At 34.0% G+C, this 21,309-nt stretch overlaps 1 protein-coding gene across 1 annotated transcript in view; it reads left to right on the top strand.

The window, feature by feature from the left end:
* The window catches only part of USP34 (ubiquitin specific peptidase 34), a 254,353-nt gene that overhangs the window by 134,928 nt on the left and 98,116 nt on the right, over nucleotides 1–21,309 (top strand). The window contains 14 exon segments of the mRNA XM_030311792.1: nucleotides 3,080–3,162; nucleotides 5,621–5,775; nucleotides 6,996–7,109; nucleotides 8,903–9,002; nucleotides 9,107–9,266; nucleotides 11,982–12,108; nucleotides 12,205–12,289; nucleotides 12,292–12,351; nucleotides 17,749–17,778; nucleotides 17,781–17,813; nucleotides 17,816–17,847; nucleotides 18,161–18,164; nucleotides 18,249–18,290; nucleotides 18,293–18,456. Of these exon segments, the coding sequence (XP_030167652.1) occupies nucleotides 3,080–3,162; nucleotides 5,621–5,775; nucleotides 6,996–7,109; nucleotides 8,903–9,002; nucleotides 9,107–9,266; nucleotides 11,982–12,108; nucleotides 12,205–12,289; nucleotides 12,292–12,351; nucleotides 17,749–17,778; nucleotides 17,781–17,813; nucleotides 17,816–17,847; nucleotides 18,161–18,164; nucleotides 18,249–18,290; nucleotides 18,293–18,456 (1,189 nt within the window).

Below are 21,309 nucleotides of genomic sequence, written 5' to 3'. Positions count from 1 at the left end.
TATAAGCCTGTGGGCTTGAAGAGCAGGGATGGGAGGCTTAAGAAAGGCGTGTGGAAGACAAGACATAGGTGAATCATCCTCAGAAAGAGAAGGTCCAACATTAAGTGCCAAAAAATAAACACAGGTCTAAGTCTTGATAGTTCATAGCATTGTGTACAGGGAAGTTGCTCACTTTGTTAGTGGAATGATAGGTAGATCATCATATAAGCATTGCTTTTGTGGTGAAAAAGGTAAATAGTGGAGTGGTGCTCTCTGAAGATGAGTTTTATACTTAGGGTACACAGTATCCTTCCAATCCTCCAGTCTGCCTTGTTGCCTGACATCTTAAGGAGAATAAAACCATAGAGAGATGTTGTCTGGCCTGTTTTGATAGAACTCCCTGGTTCCATCAGGCTGTAGAACAGAGTTGTACATTTGTTACCCTTTGTTAAAGCATACTGACCTCTTGAGTTTGTGGCCCATTATTTTCTAATTGTTCAGTAGGAATTTTAGTAGGCAAGTTCAAAGATGGTCACCTAGGATGAAAAGATTCTTGTGGTATGAAAGCTTTCCCAAATAGACATGTTACATATTTCTCAAATCCAGTGGCCTCTCGAGAAAATCTATCTGCATCAATATTGAGGCTACAATTTTTTTTTTAAGGTATTAGTTTGCTGCTAAAGTTTCATGCCGTTAGGGAGATTATTTTTGTCCTATATTTCCTGTAATGTCAGAAGCCATGGACATGCCCATGAGAAGATTTCTGTATTAATACTATCTTTGTTTTGCATCTCAAGAAATTCCCTGCTGGCGATATCAGTAGCCAGTGAGACCCTGACAGAGCAGACAGAGTCCTTTGAAGTGTGGAGCCAGTGGCTCTACTATGGAACCTGAAGAAGAGAGGACAAAGGGACTGGGTCCATGCCTTCTAGGGTTCTGGGTCCGTTACTCTGAGTTGTATGTATAGAAGAAGGAAGTATTCAGGAAATGAAAGCACTTTGTACAGGACAAGACTTCATTTCCCCTTTATGTCTGTGACCAATGCCCCCCCCAGACTCAGGCTCAGAGAAGTATGGTAACTTACTTAAAATCACAGAACTGATGGATGATACAACTCGAATTTGAACCTGTACTCCAAGCCTTCTGCTATCAAATCTGTCCTTTTTAGTAGAAGGTTGAGAGCTGTTATGAGCTGTTCTTGAATTTTATCTGGATGGCATTCTGGTCTGTGAGTTGCTTACTGTATTCCTTCCTCCCCACCCAGCCATCTTGCCACATGTACTTTCATCTTCACAAAGGGCACTGCGACAGTAATGACACAAAAGTTGATCTTTTCTTTGCCAACATTAACATGGGACAGTAAGGAACAGCAAAGGTATATCCACCAAACTTAATCTTTAAACCTTAGAAAACCTTAACTTTAAACTTGAACAGTGAATGTAGGATATTTTGAAACCAGCTAATTTGGGAAGCTTTTAAAATTTTGCACTTGCTTGAAGGTGATAGGAAATTGATTTAAGCTCTTTGACTCTCTGTAACCTGGGATATAGATCAGGGCTCAGACTGGTTGCTGCTGTTTGTTGGCAAAGCAGTTTGGACAGTTCATCCACAACCAGCCTTTGATTTGTAACAGAGAGAGAAGAACTCATGATTGATTTGGGGGGATGGGCTAAATGGGTAAGGCACATTAAGGAAGACAGTTGTTGGGATGAGCACTGGGTATTATGTACAGGGGATGAATCATCGGAATCTACTCCCGAAACCATTACTATACTATATGCTAACTTGGATATAAATTTATAAATAAATAAATTTATTTATAAATAAGTAAATAAATCCCCTCATGATTGATTTAGTTTCATTGATTGGGTGCTCAGATGCCTGTGGGAATTAGAGCATTGTATTACCACAGTTCTCAGGGTTGGTAAAGGAATCCTAAAATGCAAACCTGATGTCAGTCCTCTCTCCCCTCCAACACCCTTCTGTGACCTCCTTTTCCATCCAGAATAATACCACGTTCTTCTGTTTGATATTTCAGGCTGGCCACAGTCTGGCCCCTGACTACTGCTTCAGAAGCATCTTCTACCCACCCTTCCTCCCTCACAGACCAACATTTGTTTCTTAAAATACTGTTTCTTTGCGTATGCTTACAAACTGAATTTCAGAGAACCATTTGAAATGACCAACTTAACAAGCCTCCAATTCTGACATTAACCATTGATTTTGTGCACATGAATTATAATCATTTAGATTTGAGGTAACATTCAAAAATGCCAATTTTGTATTAGCTGCATTCTTTATGAACTGGATTTATGGAACTGATATTCGTTAAGCATTTCTTGTTTAAGGAATATAGTGTTATCACTGGCGGGACAGTGATAATGAAACATGCAATTTTTAGATGGAGATGCAGTTTTTTATTTAAATATTCTAATCTATGTGCATATTGCATAATTTCAAAATGGCGTATTTCTTTTGTTCCACTGTTACATTCTTACAAACTTTCTCATCTAATTTAAAAGTATGTTTTCTAATGTTTGCAGATTTTTATAATTTATTAAATAACATAAATCTCAAACATACCATTTGGCTTTATGACTTTCTTTTGTATAACCAAAGTTATATACAGTTGACCTTTGAACAACATGGGTTTTAACTGCATGTGTCCACTTACATGCAGATTTTTTTTGATGAATATAGTACTGTATGTGTATTTTCTCTTACAGTTTTCATAGTAACATTTTTTTCTAGCTAATTTTATTGTAAGAATATAGTATATAATAATACATATATAACATACAAACTATGTGTTGATCAACTGTGTATGTTACCAGCAAGGCTTTTGATTACCAGTAAGGTATTAGCATTTAAGTTTTTGGGAAGTCAAAAGTTACATACAGATTTTTACCTGCATGGGGTTTGGCACCCCGAAACCCCATGTTGTTCAAGGGTCAAGTGTAACTAAAATATTTAATAATTATGATACAAAAGTGGAATTTTACTTCTTCGGTATAATTTAAGATTAGGGCCATTAAATCTTTAAAAATAATTAAGAAGTAGGATCTTTCAGTTAATTATTTTAATGACTTTTTAAATATAGGTACAGCCATAGTGCCGAAGTTCAAGTTCGACTTCAGTTCTTGACTTGTGTGTTTTCAACTCTGGGATCACCTGATCATTTCAGTAAGCTTTTTAATCAGTCTTTTAATCAGTCTTTTAATCAGTTTTTAGGTCTGTATTGACTCTTGGAAGAGTCGAGTTAAATGTGCTCATGCCTTTAGATTTCTGTAGTGATTAATTAATATTAATTCATATTCTTAATACCAAATGTCCTCAGTATGTATGGCAATATGAGCGTGACCCTGACACATTTTTGCTTCAGTCTCTGAAAATGCCAGTTTCTCAGTGGATAAACAACTCATCTCAAGAACAAGATATTTAGGGTAGGAGAAGATACTGTGTTTAGGAGTACCTGTATTTTTATTTCTTTTAATTGTAGAATCCTTCTTTCACTCTCGTTAGAAACAGCCACTGTCTATGTATTATTATTAGAGGTAATCTTACCCAAATTTGCTTGGCTTCATGGGTGATAGAGACATTTAGAAGACCTTCCTTTTACTTAGATTAATCTCAAATTCAATTTCATTAAAAATTAATCTTAAAAATTAGCCTGGTAAATTCAGGGTGTGGATCATATCTAAATCCACATGCTAAATGTTCTCAGAAGAGAAGAGGAAGCTTGATTTATTTTGGCCAGAGCTCGTTTTCTCTTGCTAGACAGATTGTGTTATTTTTCACCGTCCACACTCTTTCTGTGTGTCCATGTCAACCCAAACCAACCCAGACTTGGGTTAGGACATTCCCTTTCTTTAGCTATGGTTAATATAGTCAAACTGTTACAAAGTGTTTTGCTAGCTGAGAGGTGTCATTATGGCTCTCTTAATGTCCACATCTATGCTTGAGATACACTGCTTATTTTACTGTTTAATTTCTTCAAGTTAAGCTCTTTGTAACAAATGCCACTAAAATGATACCACAAGATTATAAAATGAAGACACCTGTTTTTGATAGGAAGCTTTTGTTTCATATTGTTAGGTTTTTTATCATACCCATTATGACTGACGATATACAAGAAATAAATAATGTAAAATATAAAAAACCAATCTTATACGTGGATAAGTCAGACCAAGACAGATACTGTCCGCAAAAATAATTTCATATGACCTTTAAGTTTCATGTTTATTTAGTATATAGATTCTCACTGGAAGCCATTCACTACTCTTATCAGTATTTGAATAATGAATTATTTATTTTGCTGTTCCCATCTCAGGGAGCATGGTGTAGATTCTTTGTGTATAGTCTTAAAACAGTTACTGTTGAGGTAGAATCAAAGCGAAGACTTCAGTTCTGCCTTATGATTAATTGTTCTTCTCTTATTGGCACAGTTCCTTTCAGGGATGATATAGTTATTCCAAAGTTATATTCAGTGAGTGAATACTGATTTAATATACCAATATCTACTTTCTTAAAAAAATTTAGTACAATCTTATGCATTGCCTATTGAATATGAATTGGTGATTTCAGTCATTTATGAATACACTTCTGTTTTATCATATAGTTTACTGTAATTAACCTGGATACTGTTTTTTTGTTTTTTGTTTTTTGGTTTTTTTTTTTACAACTCTTTTCTTAATTATTGAATGTATTTTAAATTAGATACTAAAGTTGGTTCTGGATTTTTTGTTGTTATTTTTTAATATTGTCTCCCAGGGGTATAAATTCTTCAACCTGTATGGTTATGTGAGAAACTGATAGATACCTATTTTCTGATCAGATTCTGTAGACTGATACTGCTACTAGGTAAATATTTTCTGAAGCCTTTTTTTCTATTCTGGATCTCATCTACTTTTCCCAAGAAAGAGGTTTCTTATGATTGTACCGTATTTTCCCATCCTTTCTGATTCGGGAGCAACCCAGGCTTTGGACCCTTTATGATATACTTTAAAAATCCCTGTGATGCTTTTATTCTACCCTTTCAGATTTTCTCCTTTATCCACATTCATATTTGTGATTGCTTATAATACCTTCTTTTTGGTTCTGAGCCTTTCTTTTGCCTTCTTCCTGCCAGACTTTGGAATCATTTAATACTTGGGTCAAAGTACCACACAGATTTCATTTCATTACATTGGCTTCCCAGCTAATTGAATACCCTGACATGTTGCTGTTTTCTTTTTTAGGCAGTCAATTACATTTTGCTTTATTCATCATACACATCCTTTTTTTCCCCATCGTTTCCAAAAATAATGCTCATTGATATTTATTGTTTCTCTTCTATGTGCACAGAATGATCTTTAAACGTGATGTGTGTGCACTGTTAACCCTTAAACCTTAGAACTGACTCCTCAACTTTGAGGATTACCTCACCTTAATCATGTTTATTGTAATACAGTGGTATGTCCGTATTACTTATATTTTGCCTTTTGAAAGCATAAATTGTGTGAAATCTCTTGTAAGATAATTTTTATAAAATGCTATAAAATAATCTCCTTGATATTTTTACATATAGTGGTGCTTCTAGTACATTGAATTAGGACTAAAACATTGTATGTACCATGATCCAAAATTTGTAATTTTTATCTAGGGTTAAGTTTAGAGCAAGTCGACATTTTATGGCATTGTTTAGTAGAAGATTCTGAGTGTTATGATGATGCACTTCATTGGTTTTTAAATCAAGTTCGAAGTAAAGATCAACATGCCATGGGAATGGAAACCTACAAACATCTTTTCCTGGAGAAGGTAATTTTATTTCTTGACAGTTTTATTGTTTATGTTCTTTTTCCACATTTCCTTTTTATCTCTTGAAATACAAATTCTGTAATGTTCATTTTTTCCTCTTGTGACACAAATTTTTAAAATAGACATGTACTGTTTTTCAGCAGTCCTTACATAATTTTGCCACTTAGGTTTTACTTTAATTTTATCCTCTATAGTCTTTATATTGATATGAATATGAGTAAGAGCTGTATTCTCTGAATCTTCCTTAGTTAAATGGCTGTGGTTTTAGCCAGTCCTATGGGAGATACAAGCCAATCTCCAGATTTTTTGTAGATTCCTAGAAAGTCATTTTTATTTTTTTTTTTAAATTTTTTTTTTCAACGTTTATTTATTTTTGGGACAGAGAGAGACAGAGCATGAACGGGGGAGGAGCAGAGAGAGAGGGAGACACAGAATCGGAAACAGGCTCCAGGCTCTGAGCCATCAGCCCAGAGCCTGACGCGGGGCTCGAACTCCCGGACCGCGAGATCGTGACCTGGCTGAAGTCGGACGCTTAACCGACTGCGCCACCCAGGCGCCCCCCTAGAAAGTCATTTTTAGGAAGCACTGTCATGTCACGTTATTAAAGATATTTTTCTATCCAGTTTTTGTTCTTTTTTATCAGATGACACAGTTGTTTCAGGTAATAAATTTCCATTTTAATTTTGAAACATTGATGATAATAAAGCACTAGACTTTATTTTATATTTATTTTTGAGATTACATAGACTGCAGAATCTCACATTACTTCTGTGGTAGAATTGAATATATATGAGTGAGTTTTGGTACGTATAAACTAAATCATTTAATAGATCTACTACAAAGCTACACATGACCTTTGGGTATCTTCATTTCAATCCCTGACCTATACACAAACTGTACATGTAGCTACACATCTAATGAATGTATATAGGATAGGTATACAATAAGTGATAAAATGTTTTATTCATGCCCTCTGATTTGGAGCTAGTTATAGGTATATCTTAAAAATTGAAACAGATATTAGGTTTCAATTATGACCTGAATAAAATTTTCATTAAATTAGTATCTATTTTAATTTTTTAAATCAGCACTAAAAATTTGAGCGGATACATTTTCTTCTTCAGTGGTTTCAATAAAATTAACTTTGTTAAATTTGTTAATCTAAATTCAATAAAATGCATTAATCATCACACTAAACTAGCTTAAAATTTTTTTTTTAGATGCCCCAGCTAAAACCTGAAACAATTAGCATGACTGGGTTAAACCTGTTTCAGCATCTCTGTAACTTGGCTCGACTGGCGACCAGTGCCTATGATGGTGGTTCAAACTCTGAGGTATGGATTTAGACCTGTTATTTTATTAGGTCAGCTTAAGGAATTTTTCTTTTATTTCTCAAAGTAGATTACTGAATTATCTTACGTAGTCTACCAAGCAGAGAATTTGCTAACTATGAAGACTGTTATTCTTAGGTTTTAAAAAGCTTTATCTTTTGGTTTTAAAAAGCTTTATAAAGCAGATATGGTGATTTTTTTTTTTTTTAACAATTTCTTTTCATGTTTATTTATTTTGAGAGAGTGAGAGTGAGACAGAGCACAAGCAGGGGAGGGGCAGAGAGTGAGGGAGAGAGAGAACCCAAGCAGGCTCTAGCTGTCAGCGCAGAGCCTGATGTGGGGCTCCAAGTCACCAACCATGAGATCATGACCGGAGCCAAAACCCAAGAGTCGGACGCTTAACTGACTGACTGAGCCACCCAGGTGCCCCAGATTTGGTGACTTTTTGTTATCAAAGGTAATCCTGGTTGTGCTGAATGATAACTTATTACACATTCCTTAGAGCAGAAGAGGCAATCTGAGTGTTCTTTTAGTCCCCTAAAAGCTCCTAGATAATATAATCAAGTAGTTTTGTCAGTTTGAAGGTTGATTTGTCTAAAATCTGATTTTTATGCCATTTGTTGTTGCCAGGCTTTTACTTGCTCTTGGACAGCACTATGGAATAGAATCTACCTTAAATCATCTCTGACCATGAGGCATGACCATCCTTTGATGAATGCTCATGAATTGCTAGACTTATTTCTGGCTTACTGTTCTGTTTGCCTCATTGGGTGGCTTCTGGGTTTTCTTGAATGCATTAATTCTTAGATTCTTCTAATACAGACTAATTATTTGAAGTCTTCATTGGACGTTCCAGTTTATTAATGCTAGCTTTGATTGAGAGTATCTACTCTCATTTTTCATGAATTTTCATTAGAAATTGAGGCTGTGTTTATAAAGACAGGGAAAACTGATGTTAACCTGTGTGGTAAAGAATAATTTTAATTGGATCTGCAATGCTTTCATAGGATCTTCTTACCTTTTTTCTTTGTTTGAATAGTATTTTTTTTTTTTTTTTTTAATATTTTGGTCTTAATTCTTACTTTTATACATTTCAACTTGGTAATTTCAGGCAACCAGACAGATCTGTTTTACCTAAGTATTCATATTCTAATTTTGAGGTAATACTGCTTTTTAAGTGATGATATGAATGCTGGGGCTGTTCAGTTACCTATCAGAAGGGTACCTTGCTTCAGCCTGCCCAACTTTTGAGAATTTTGATTCCACCTTTTCTGTTTTCAGTGAAAACACTCTTTGTCATCTCATACTTAACATCATAAATTTAAGTGACATTTGGGGTTAGCATATTTTTAAAATTTTTCTGTGAATATCTTCAAGCAGTGGCTTTGTCACAGTAAGTTGGATGAAAGCATTGAAACTTTTTTCTGCTAATTATGTGTGTTTTGTTTTTATTCACCTATAGCATGTTGTGGGGATTTGAGTTTTTCCCTCTACATAGTCACAACTTTTGAGTGAAACATTATGCCCCCTCCACACACACAGAGTTAACTGCTTTATAAATAAGTAGTTTTAGAACCAATAAAGATATATTTCAGTAGTTGAGGAAACTTCAAGGCTCTTATCATAATTTTTATTATTTAGTAACTCTGTAATAGGAATTGCCTCTGAGTACTGTATAGGTTATTAAAGGTCTTTGATAATGTGTGACTTTAAGACTTGTTATTTCAGTCTTCTAATCATTTACATTGTTTGGCAAGTGATAAAATTTATAAATGTCATTATATTTTCTTTCTTAGCTTTGTGGTATGGACCAATTTTGGGGCATTGCTCTAAGAGCACAGTCTGGTGATGTCAGTCGAGCAGCTATCCAGTATATTAACTCCTATTATATTAATGGTGAGTGATTTGAAATACTGTCTGTGAGGATTTTTATGTGAGAATCTTTTGTTTGGCTATTTTTTGTTTAGTTTTTTTAACATAGCTAAACATTTGATTTTCAGGTAAAACGGGTTTGGAGAAGGAGCAAGAATTTATTAGTAAGTGTATGGAGAGTCTTATGATAGCTTCTAGCAGTCTTGAACAGGAATCACACTCAAGTCTCACTGTTATAGAAAGAGGACTCCTTATGCTGAAGACACATCTGGAAGCATTTAGGAGAAGGTAATTTTTTTTATACCACATTATTAACAGTGAATTTCAGGCTTTTTTTTTTTTATTGCTGACATGTACAAAAGTATTCTTAAAATTAAATTAAAGGTTTTGTTGGGGCAGGTAGAAAGCTTAACTTACCACAGGTGAAGGGTTAGTAATAGAGGTATTTTTATTCATGATATGTACCACTTTGCCATGAAATAGGCAATATAGGTTCCCAGTAAATATTGTGGAGCTTTAAAAATTCTTAAACACTGGGAAGATATGCATGAATAAGAATAGAAAGAATTCCACCTCTAAGAAAGTATTACTATGATTGAAAGGCAGAACACCACCACCAAAAAACGTTTCTAAAACCCTCACCAAGAACATCAAATAATCTCTCATAGTTGAATCAAGTTGAGTCATTTGTTTCATTTGCTGTTTTTTTTTCTTCCTGGACTAGGAGACAGTATTTTAATTTTGAATTTCCATTTACCATGGAAACATGATCAAAAAATTCTGTGTTAATGAATATCTGTATAATTAATTTAGACATACCCTGTGTAATACAGAAATAAAGCAAATTAACATTTATGAATATATCGACTGAAATGAAAGGTGAGTAGATAGTTTTAATTAAGAAATTCTGTTTGTTAAAAATCATGAGTAAATGTAAAAATACAAAGAACTGTGTTGGAAAAAATTGTTAAAATTAATCTCTCAACTTCAGAGGTTAGTTTGATAATGAATTTTACAATTGATATTTATTGAGATTCTACTTAAAATATCAGGAAATATTGAATAAAAGATATTCTACACATTCCTTATAAATAACATGGCTTCATGATTTCGTATATTTGGGCATTGCAAAATTCTTTATTTTGATTATGATTGCAATTTGTGGGAATTATACTTAAGTAATTCCTTGTGTTTTTAAAGAATGTGTAAGGGAACTCTAGAGTTTTTTTGAACAGAAACATCACAGTGCCTTGTAACTTTTACCACTGTAAAAATAAAAAATAAGCAAATGTGGTGATGTGTCTTATTCAAATTCATTAAAAAATTAATACATACTATTTATAATAAATTCAGATATTTTACTAAGGGAATACTACAGAAAATTAAAGTCATTGTAATCTATCTCTTCCTATTGGAGATAGTTACTGTTAATGAGATGATACATATTCTTCCAAAATATCCTTTTTTGCTGCAGAGTCTACAAACCACAAACCAAAAAGGGCCTATTGGTTCAAACCCTTAGTCTTCACACAGTGTTACCTGTGTTTTTCGAATAAGTATTTATTTTAAAAGTCTTTAAAAGTAAATTAAATTTCAATGGTGCTTTTTATAAGTTGAATGAATTTCAGTTCAAAAATCCCTTCTCAGATATACAATTTTTTTCTAATTCATGAAAAATGATTATAGTATCCTTCGATAGAAATCTTTATATTTGTTCATGTTTCACTCTAGAAGTTAATGTTGGTACTAAATAACTTACATAAATACTTATTTTTTGGGTGCCAAGTAGAGAAACTAGGAAATGAATATTCAAAAAACTAAGATCTAGTGTAAAAATGTCAGGTATTTTTATGCACATCTTTGTGTAGTATCACTGTACAATTTCAAGTGCTTAATGTGCTTAGTTCTGATTTAAAATTGCCTAACATTTATAGAACTACAGTATAAAGTAATTATTGTGTTTATGTGTTCCTTATATTAAGAGAGTATATAAAACTGTCTTTTAAAAAAGATTTTCTTTAAAAAGAAAAAAGGTTATAATTTAAACCGTGGTTCTCAGCCATAGTGATTTTGTTTCCCAGGGTACGTTAGATAATGTCTGGAGACATTTTTGATTACCACAGCTGAAGGGAGAAGGGACTACTGTTGGCATTATAGTGAGTGGATAGAGACCAAGGATGCTGCTAAACATCCTATAGTGCAGAAAGCTGTTTCCCCTACGTCCCCCTGCCCACAACAAATAATTATCTGGCCTCAAAAAATTAAGATCACTCTTTTGCTCAGCCATAAAAGCTGGACATTGAATACCTTCTAGGAAATCAAGTCCATTTATTCCTTTACTTTATGTCCTATTCTAGAATTGCTGGGTAGTTTTTGACATTGGTAATTCTTTTCTTAACTAAATTCAGGTATCTTGGATCCTGTCTTCAACGACTGAAAATCAGTTAGAAAACTGACAGTATATTTAGTGAGTCACCTGCTAGATGCCTTTCTTCCTAAAGATTAGTCTTTGTGATTTTATTTTATAATTTTAGCCGTCATGGAATCAGTACTCAAATTCTGTTAGGCTGGTTAACATATATTTACTAGGATACATTTCTGTCTCTGAAAAATGTTTCCTAATCCTTTTTTTTTCCTCTTCTGAATGTAGGAATGAAAACTTGCCATTTCACTTTCTGGATTAGTTTGTTGCTTTAAATTCCTCCTGCCTCTACTACTTCCCTCCACTCCCCCCTTTAAAAAAAAATAAGTAATCTTCTCAATGGGTTCCCCCCCCCCTCAGTAATTTTTCTTGGAAACTATTTTTTAAAGGAACTCTTAGCTGTATTTATGCATTAAAGTTTAATTCAGTGTGATGAATCTAAACTTAGTGCTGTAGAGTACATTGGAATATGCTACAACCTTTTGTGGGCTTTTTCATTTTGTGAAATATTAACAACTTCTGTAACATTTAATATGGGTTAAAATGATATTCTTCCTATGTGTGGTTTTTGTGTGTTTTAGGTTTGCCTATCATCTCAGACAGTGGCAAATTGAAGGCACTGGTATTAGTAGTCATTTGAAAGCACTGAGTGACAAACAGTCCCTGCCGCTAAGGGTCGTATGCCAGCCAGCCGGACTTCCTGACAAGGTAGTTACACAATTTTAGTTTCAAAATTGATAACATTTCCCAGCTCAAGTAACTGTTTTTGTTGTATTTTTAAATTGGTTGCATCTCATATTTCAGATGACTATTGAAATGTATCCTAGTGACCAGGTAGCAGATCTTAGGGCTGAAGTAACTCATTGGTATGAAAATTTACAGAAAGAACAATAAATCAACAAGCTCAGCTTCAGGAGTTTGGTCAAAGCAGTCGAAAGGGAGAGTTTCCTGGTAAGTCCAATGTTTAAATTTTCATATTTTCTAGGTTCTGTTATATATGAACTTAGAACCTTTGGTATCTAAGGTTCTAGATACCTTTTGGTATCATGCCATTGATTCATAGGGAAGTATTAAGGGTTGCTTCAGATGTTTTTTGCAAACATTTTTCCTCATTTTTCTTAAAATTTTATTTTTGAAGTTGTTTGATAAACAATAAGAGAGTTAGAAGTTTAGGTTTCCCTGCACTACTTAAGTACCCAGTTGTACCCAATAAATTTTCTTTGCTATTTTGATATATTTTGTTTCCCTTTTTTCCCCAGGGCATATGAAAATAATACACCCTTAAATCCCACCTGTACATCTCCCCTTCCCTCCAAAAGAGTATCATATTAAATTTTTCATATAGGCCTGAAAGGTATATTCCATTCCTCCTTTATTGTTACCACTAGTGCATTTTTAGTGTTTTTCCATAGTACATAAAATATGAGTTAATCAGAGGAACAACCATGAAAGGAAGCTGTTATAATATCAGATCTTTAAATTTTAAGTAAAATGTAATAGGCTAAGTATATATTTAGAAAAAAAAATCTTAAAGTTTAAAAGCTTAAGGATTTTCAACCTGCCTATGTGCAGTAATTCTTTGGCATCTTTTAGTAAGGTGGATCATGCTTAAGATGGAACCACAAGTGTCTTCTCAAGTATTAGATCTTTAATTTTGTTCTTGATTAATTAATAAATATTCTTGGTACCATAGAAGAGTTGTTGAAAAGTGTCCCTCCTACCCCTATCTCTAAACCATCCATTTCCCTGCTTCTGAGGCAAATGCTGTTGTTGTTTTCTTACATACCCTTTAAGATATACCAAGATTTAATGTAAGAATATTCATGTACTTAAAACACATGGTAGCATAAATGGTAGCATTCCATTTATACTGCATGTGGAAAGTCACCTCATTAAATCTACATATCCTATTATATGGTGGTGCCGTGATATGTTTTACTAATCCTCTGTTAATGGACATTTAGGTTGTTTGCTTTTTTTTTTTTTTTTTTTTTTCCTTTTACAAGCATGGCCGCAGAGAATATCCCCACACCTATCTCATCTAATGTACATTGGGGTAAATACCTAGTTATGGGATTTTCCGGTCAAAGGTATTTTCTTTAGTTATGTTGAAATATATTTTAGATAAAGAGAATATGAAATTAGTAATAATAAAATGAAATGTGTCCATGTACATACCATCCAGATTAAGACCTGGAACATTATTAGAAGCTACATGTGTATCTCTCTTTAATATCCTCTTTTCTACTTCTCTTTAATGATGTCTTGACTTTTTAGTTTATTGTTTTTTTTGTGTGTTCTTTGTAGTTTTACCTCTAATGTATATATTCCTAAAAAATGTGTTTAGTTTTGTGAAAATTATAAGCACAAATTTGATAAAGGAAAAGGGGAATACAGTTGTTATTAGAGGATCACAGAAGGAAACAAGCTAAAGAGTGTTTATTTTAACTTAAGGGTTTATAAAGCTTCATCTGAGGATGTCAGTGGGAAAGTTCTCAAGTATAGGTCTTGTGCTGTATACACCATTGTGCTGTATAATGTTGGCAAGACAGTGGAATACATAACAGAAATATATTGGGTATTTATTACTTTTTCTAATCTCTTCATGACCTACTACAGCTCTCAGGAATAGACTAAGAATTTCTTCCATGAGATATGAATGTTTTCTCCTGATTCAGATAAAAGGACATGGAGATGAGAGTAGACACCTCACCACCATATGGTGAAGGTAGTTCAGGTACAGATAAGAATCCAGGTCAAGTCCACTTGCCATTCCTTCCACAGGGAAGATATCATGCAGGTAACAGGAATTTTGGTCATGATGGCCCCTCAGTAATGCATTTCTGTATTATCACTGATCCTACTTTTATTCTCCAAATCTGATACATAGCAGTATGATACATTTTATCATCCTCTTGGTTTTTCTCTTTGCCTCTGTCTTATGTTGGATATCCTTTTTTTGATATCCTATACCTTTTTTATTGGTTCACTTTTTTTTTTCTTTCTGGAATACAATGCAATTGTTCAGTAGCTTCTCGAGAGATTGGATGGTGTAAAGTTTTGATTCTTTGATAATCAAAATTTTCATGTTTTTTATACTTAAATGGTAATTTGCTGGGTACACAAGTCTAGATTGGAAATAGTTTTGTTTCAGAATTTTAGAGGTATTGCTGCATTGCATGTTCTTCTGTTGCTGCTGTTCCAGAGCCATTTGCTTTCCAAACATTTTTAATATATTCTGCTTTCCTTCTTTTGTAGGGTTTAATTAGTCTTCTCCTTGTTCTCAAATTTTGTAATACCCGGTCTGAGTATTTGGTCTGTTTTCAACTAATGTGATTGGGTACTTTAGTTTTAGTTGGCAACTTGTATCTTTTAATTTGGGGAAATTTTCTTGAATTAGTTTATTGTTTTCCTGTCCACTATTTAATAATTTCTCTTTCTAGGAATTCTTTATTATCTACATGTTGCATCTCTTGGACTATTCCAAATTTACTTTTTTCATGTTTCATTTCTTTGACTTTAACTGAACTTCCGGTGAGATGTTTCAGCTTTATTTTGCTCAACCTTCTTTTGAGTTTTTCATTTTTTGCTGTCATGTTTTTAGTATCTAACATCTCGTTTTTGTTCCTTGAGTACTCCCATTTTCATGGTTAACATATCTTTTTGAGGCTATTTGTTTTTAATCGTTGAATCTTTAAAAATCCAGACTCCTGTTTCTGCATTTTAAATAGAATGTTTAGCAAATTATCTGGTTATTTTTTTATTAGTTTCATGTCATCTTTTCTCTTTTTTATCATATATTTACCATTTTGGCACTCCTCATTCCCATATATAGATCAAAATTTCCATTTGATTTCTTTCTCTTTATTTTCTTTCTTCTAATAAACTTCCTTTAAAAATGTTTGTACTTCCAAGTCTTTTGGTGGTATATTTTCTCAAGCTTTTGTTAAGTTCATTTTGCCTTCTCTTTTGAAGGATATTTTCACTGGACATAGAATTTTAGGTCAGGAAGTGTTTTCTTTCCAGGACTTCTTAAGGGGCTACCCAGTGTCATTTGGCTTGCAGAGTTTCTGATTGAAAGTCTTTTTTTTCCTGTCATCCTTTGTGTACGGTATGTCTTTGTAACTGTGGTTGATTTTAAAGAATATTTTTGCTGTTGTTTTGGTTTTAAAAATTTTTTTAAAGTAAGCTGTACTCCCAAGGTGAAACTTGAACTCAAGACCCTAAGATCAAGAGTTGCTTGATCTCCTGACTGAGCCAGTCAGACAGCACAAGAATTTTTTTTGACATTGGTTTTCAGGGGATTGATTTTAACGTGCCTTCTTGTTTCTTTGTGTTTATGTAGTTTGGGTAAGTTTAACTTCTTAGGTCTTTGGGTCTGTAATATTTACCGAATTTGAAAAAGGTTAGCAATTATATGTATTTTTCAAATATTTTTTTTCTTTTTCCTTTGCCCTCAGCCTAACTTCTGGGCCTCTAATTAAATATATCCTAGACTATTAATGTCTCATAGATCACAGACTTGATTTTCTTTTCCTTTTCTTCTTCCCCTCTCTTTTTCTTTTTCTCTTTCTTTCCCTCCTTCTCCCTCTCTATTTTCCCCTCCCCCCTTTCCTAGTCTTTGTCAGGTGTTGATCTTATTTCTGTGTTAAACCAGTATAAATCAAATGACAGGTTATAAGCCTATCTCTGGTTTGACATTTATCTTTTTGGGGTCTTGCTAGTTACCACTTCATTTGTTTTTCAACTTGCAAACTTGGTTGATATTATCCCTTCCCTTTTTCCCCCCTGTCCAATAATTAGTAAAAATTTTAAAATTCAATTTATTGGAGTTTCAAAGGATAAAAAGTATATATATTTAATATACCATCATAAGAGGGTTTTTTTCAGATTTTTTGTTGCTTTTTATTGGTTAGAAACATTTTTTGAATTAAGACTTAAAATTTTTAAAAGTTGGTAACTCTTTCCAGAACTCTTAAGGACTAAGCAGTTCTTATGTTAAAAAAGACGCTTTCAAAAGTGGTAAAAGAGGAGCACCTGATGGCTCAGTCAGTTAAGCATCCCACTTTTCCTTTTAGTTCAGGTTATGATCTCATGGTTTGTGAGTTCGAGTCCCACATCGGGGTCTGCACTGACAGTATGGAGCCTGCTGCTGAGTCTCTGTCCCCCCCCCCCGCCCCTCCCGCATCCCCCTCAAAATAAATGTAAAAAAATAAGTATTTTTTTAAGAAACTGGTAAAAGATGGAAACCCGTTAATTATAAAAGCCAATTCAAAAATAATCAAAAGTTAACGTATAGTAAGTGTAGGCCTGTCTCATACCAAATAGAATTCAAGAGCCTAAATCAAGTATAGCACCATCTTAATTCTTTTGGAACAAAGTATGTGCGCTTAGAGTATCTGACACACTGGGAACCAAACAGCTAATATATTCTTAGCATTCCATCACAACTAAGGATTTTTTTATCTCAATATTGTAAAAATATGAAAATACATAGATTGTATTATCTCAGGTAAGGGATAGAAAGACAATTTAATAAAAACCTGCCAAGTATCAGAAGTTGAATGTAGAGTTTTTTATTGAGATATATAAATGAACACTTGCTAAGTGGGTATGCCAAGCTGTTTCTGTACACATATAATAGAGATACCAAGTTAATTTATGTCTAATTATTCTCATCTGAAATCTTAATGGAATTTTTATTTTAAATTTGATGAAATTATTCTGAATAATAAACTGTGAATACACTAGCAATATCAGAAGTTCTGAGAGGAAAACCAAAAAGGGTAATAGATGATTTTGGTATACAGCCTTAAGTAAACATTTAAGGAATTATAGTAACACGTTTGGTGAAGAATTGCATCATTATGGAAAGCAGTAGGGCCTACCTCACTCATTCTTGAGTGTGTATGTGTCCACTCCAATGGAATTTATTCTACATGAAGTTTATAAAATGAAACAATACTTAAGTTTAAATCATTCCTCTGATATTTCATCATTTCTGCCTTAGTTTCCTACTCTCGTCAAGCATTTCCTTTTTTAAAAAAAGTTCATGGATTAAACAAAATTTGAATGCCTGTTATGTTCTAGTACTGGGAATACATTCTCTGAATGTAATAAATGTCTGCCTTTATGGAACTGGGATTTTTTTTTTTTGGAGGAGAGTAAAGAATACATAATGTCAGAGCTCGTTAAGTATTAAAGAAAGATAAAGCAGAGTAAGGGATTAATTTAGTGAAATGAGGCTCTTTAGGAGGGAGGCTCACATACTGTTGTAACCATGTATTATGTCAGCAAAATAAGTTTTTATAAAATACATTCATTTAATGTTTTTCTGCTGTTTTGAAGGAGGCCTTATGGGACCTGTCAGGATTATTTCATTGGACATGAGTTAACAACAGATTATGATGAAAAGCACTTCATGAGCTTGGTTTTAAGGATATGCAGGTACACACAAATGTGGTTTGACTTCTTAATGTTTATTTATTTGGGGGGGCGGTGTGCATGTGTGAGCAGGGGAGAGGCAGAGAGTAAGGGGGCAGAGGATCTGAGGCAGGCTCTGCACTGACAGCAGAGAGTCTGATGTGGGGCTCAAACTCACAAAGTGTGAGATCATGAGCTGAGCCAAAGTCAGACTCTTAACTGACTGAACCACCCAGGTGCCAAGTTTAATGATGTGTATTGTATTAAAGTCAACAGTTGAATAGTTGAAGGTATCCTTCAAAAACAATTATTGCTTTTGTTTTAATTGTGTGTGAAGTTTTGTGGGGGGTTTTGTGAAGTTATTTATACATAATACTTTAATTTTATACTAATATTATACTTTTCCCTTTGCTCTATTTTTATAGATGGATTTGTATCTTTGGGTGCACCAAGAAGAGAACGGAAAGGGGAGGTGTTCAGCTGCCTGCATCTTGCCTACCACCCCCTCAGAAGGACAACATTCCTATGCTTTTGCTTTTACAAGAACCTCATTTAACTACTCTTTTTGATTTATTAGAGATGCTTGCATCATTTAAACCACCCTCAGGAAAAGTGGCAGTGGAAGATACTGAGGTGACTATATCATTTTATTTTTACAGTATATTGTTTGTCTTTCTGTTGAGTGGAAAATATTGTACTTGTAAGGCAATAAAACCTATGAGTCCATTTATTTATTCATTAGGTATTTAACGGCCTAATATCCAAAACTAGTGTGTTTTAAGTATTGTTTTACAAGGATCAAAATAGGCAGTTTCAGCCTTCATTCGGTCTAGTGGGGAAGATACATAATTGATATGCCTAGCAGATAGTTTTGGGTAAACTAACAACTAAAATTTAGACACAGATGGCTACTAAAACTAACGTTATTAGGGAGTAGGGATAGGCAGAAACTCATATATATTATTTGGTCAGGGAAGGTTTCTCTGAAGGAAACCATATGTAACCTGAGCTAGAAGGATGAAAAGGAGCCACCTAAATGAAGACAATTGAGGGATCGCCTGCATACAGTAATCTGATTCCTGAAGCCCTTCATATAAGGAATCAGGCAGGTATAGGAATTGTTGGAGTGCTAATAATGAGTAGAATGTGGAGGCTAGTGGGAGAGAGGAATGAGAGAATAAGATAGGAAAGGTGAATAGAACCAGTCTGGCCATGCAACGTGTTTTTATTTTACTCCTTTTCACTTTGTAAGGTGATCAGCAGTAAGATGTTTTAAGCAGAGGGAAGGAGCACACATTCTGATTTTGGTTTTTAAGGTAATAGGTTTGTTTGGTAAAAGTAGAAAAAGTAATAGGAACCTAATGCATTAGTTCAAGAAAGCCCTGACGGTGCCCTGAATAGAATGAAGGAAGTGGACAAATTAAGTGGACTGCAGGTCAGAACAACATAATTTGGTTGTGGATTGGATTAGGAGTGGAGATAGGCTCATGTTCAGGAAGAAGGAAAACAGGACATGGCATCCAGGTTTCTGTCTTGAGCAACTGGATAGATTCCATTTGAGATGAAGAATGGATGCTCCTGGAACATTAAGTGGTAATGTCAAGGAATCATATATAATGTGTTTGGAGGTCAGAGAAGGGGTTTGGTCTGAAGAAGTTAAGGTGTGGGTGATCACTATGAAGATGGTATGTAAAAAGAGTGAGATCACCTAAAGGATTTCAGTATTAGTCTGCTGATATATATGTATATTTAATGCCTTTAAATGGACTTATCTAAGATGATATTCATTCATGTGTCTCATGCAGTGAATTATTATTTGAGATTGAGATGCCTATAAAATAGTGCTTATTGTTTCTTCCCAGAATGTTAAGTGACTTTTTTCCCTGTTTCCAAAATATGTTTGATTGTGGATGCATTGGTAACTGCTGTGGAGCCCTATGTTCCTCATAGCTTGGGGTTTCTTGTGGTGGCAAGTTTTTAAATTCCTAAGAAATTCTTTTGTTCAAGCAGAATAATTAGTAACAGATCCCTATGAGCCTCCATTTTTTTTTTTTTTACCTTTTGTATTTTATACCACAAATACTTAATGACCTTTTACTTCATGTCAGCACTGTATGGGCAGTTTAAAAGAATGAGAGAAGGATAATTAGAGAATTCTGTTTTCTTGGGGGTTGCTATCAGATGTGGGAACATAGGGAACAAAAATTTGGGGGAAGATTTTGCAAAAGGAGAGTCTTTCAAATTGGGTCCTGCTGCTAAGAGCAAAGAGAAGCATTATAGATTCAGAGAAAAAGTGAATGGCATGTTTGAAATACTGGGAGTGTGAATATAGTGTAATTAAAAAAATGAAAAGGAGATTGGAACCTGTACCACAAGGGCCATATGAGATTTTTCTTCTGTGTAAAATGCTTTGCCATTATCGTGGAACCATTTTAAAGCAACAAAATGAAATCTTTTATGGGGTATTAGAAACAAGTGTAGTGTCAGTGTGATGGATGTATTAGAGAAAACCAAGACTTGGAGTAGGAGGCCCAGTGAATAGGCCATTGTAATAGTCCTGACTGAGGCCTGAACTGGAGAGGTAAGAATTCAGTTTTGAGCAGGTCTTTTTTTGAACTTTGTGGCAAGTATACCATTGTTGATGTGGGGTTCCCTTTGTTTTCCCAAAACTGGTTTGGTCTTGTGGAAGGTTTACAAAAATAAAACAGAGGATCTTTGCTGTGAATAACCCATGTTGTGGGGCTTTTTAATCATAACCTAGCAATCCATTTGCACCTGGGATTTTTTTTTTCCTTCAAATTGTTTCTTTGCACAGAGTACAGCCTACTTTTCTGTCTTTTTAAACTTGGTGTTTACAAAGGAATGAATTTTATGTTACTGAAGAATTTTCAGTGCCATGTCTCCAACTGAACTAAAAATGTTACTTTGGGTTGCTTCTCTTCATTAGGGTTGTGAAAGCAAAGGATACTTTGAGACTCTTAAGATTTCCTTGTTTTCAGATATGCTAGCTTTATATCATTATACAGAAAGAACTAACTTTTTATAGATATACAGAAGATTCCTTTGGCATCCATTGTAATCCTAGCAAAAAGTCATTATGACAGCAGTAGTAATAGAATAATACACAAATTCATACCCTGGAAAATCCCAAATTGTAAATTTTAGCTTTAGCTGTTTATTTACTTCTTGGGGTTGTGCTGTAATTTTTTAAAAAAAGGAACTTGCCTATTCTTATATATTTTCTGAAACCTTTTTCAGGTTACTATTATCTCAGCATCTTACAGAGTTCAAATTTAACAAATGATATGGAAAAAAAGTAGCTTTTAAAAAATTGTTTGCTTTCCTCTTAATCTCTGCTTATGTGAGACTGGAAAATAAGATATGGATTAGCAAATAAAAAAGATGTACTCTTTTACCAAATGTGTAAGGTCAAGGATTTAATTCACCAAGACTTTGTCCGTAGTTAGAATAGTGACCTGATAATGT

This window comes from Lynx canadensis, chromosome A3 (genome assembly GCF_007474595.2).
Source record: "Lynx canadensis isolate LIC74 chromosome A3, mLynCan4.pri.v2, whole genome shotgun sequence".
NCBI lineage: Eukaryota > Metazoa > Chordata > Mammalia > Carnivora > Felidae > Lynx > Lynx canadensis.
This window is presented reverse-complemented; position numbering and strand designations above follow the sequence as displayed.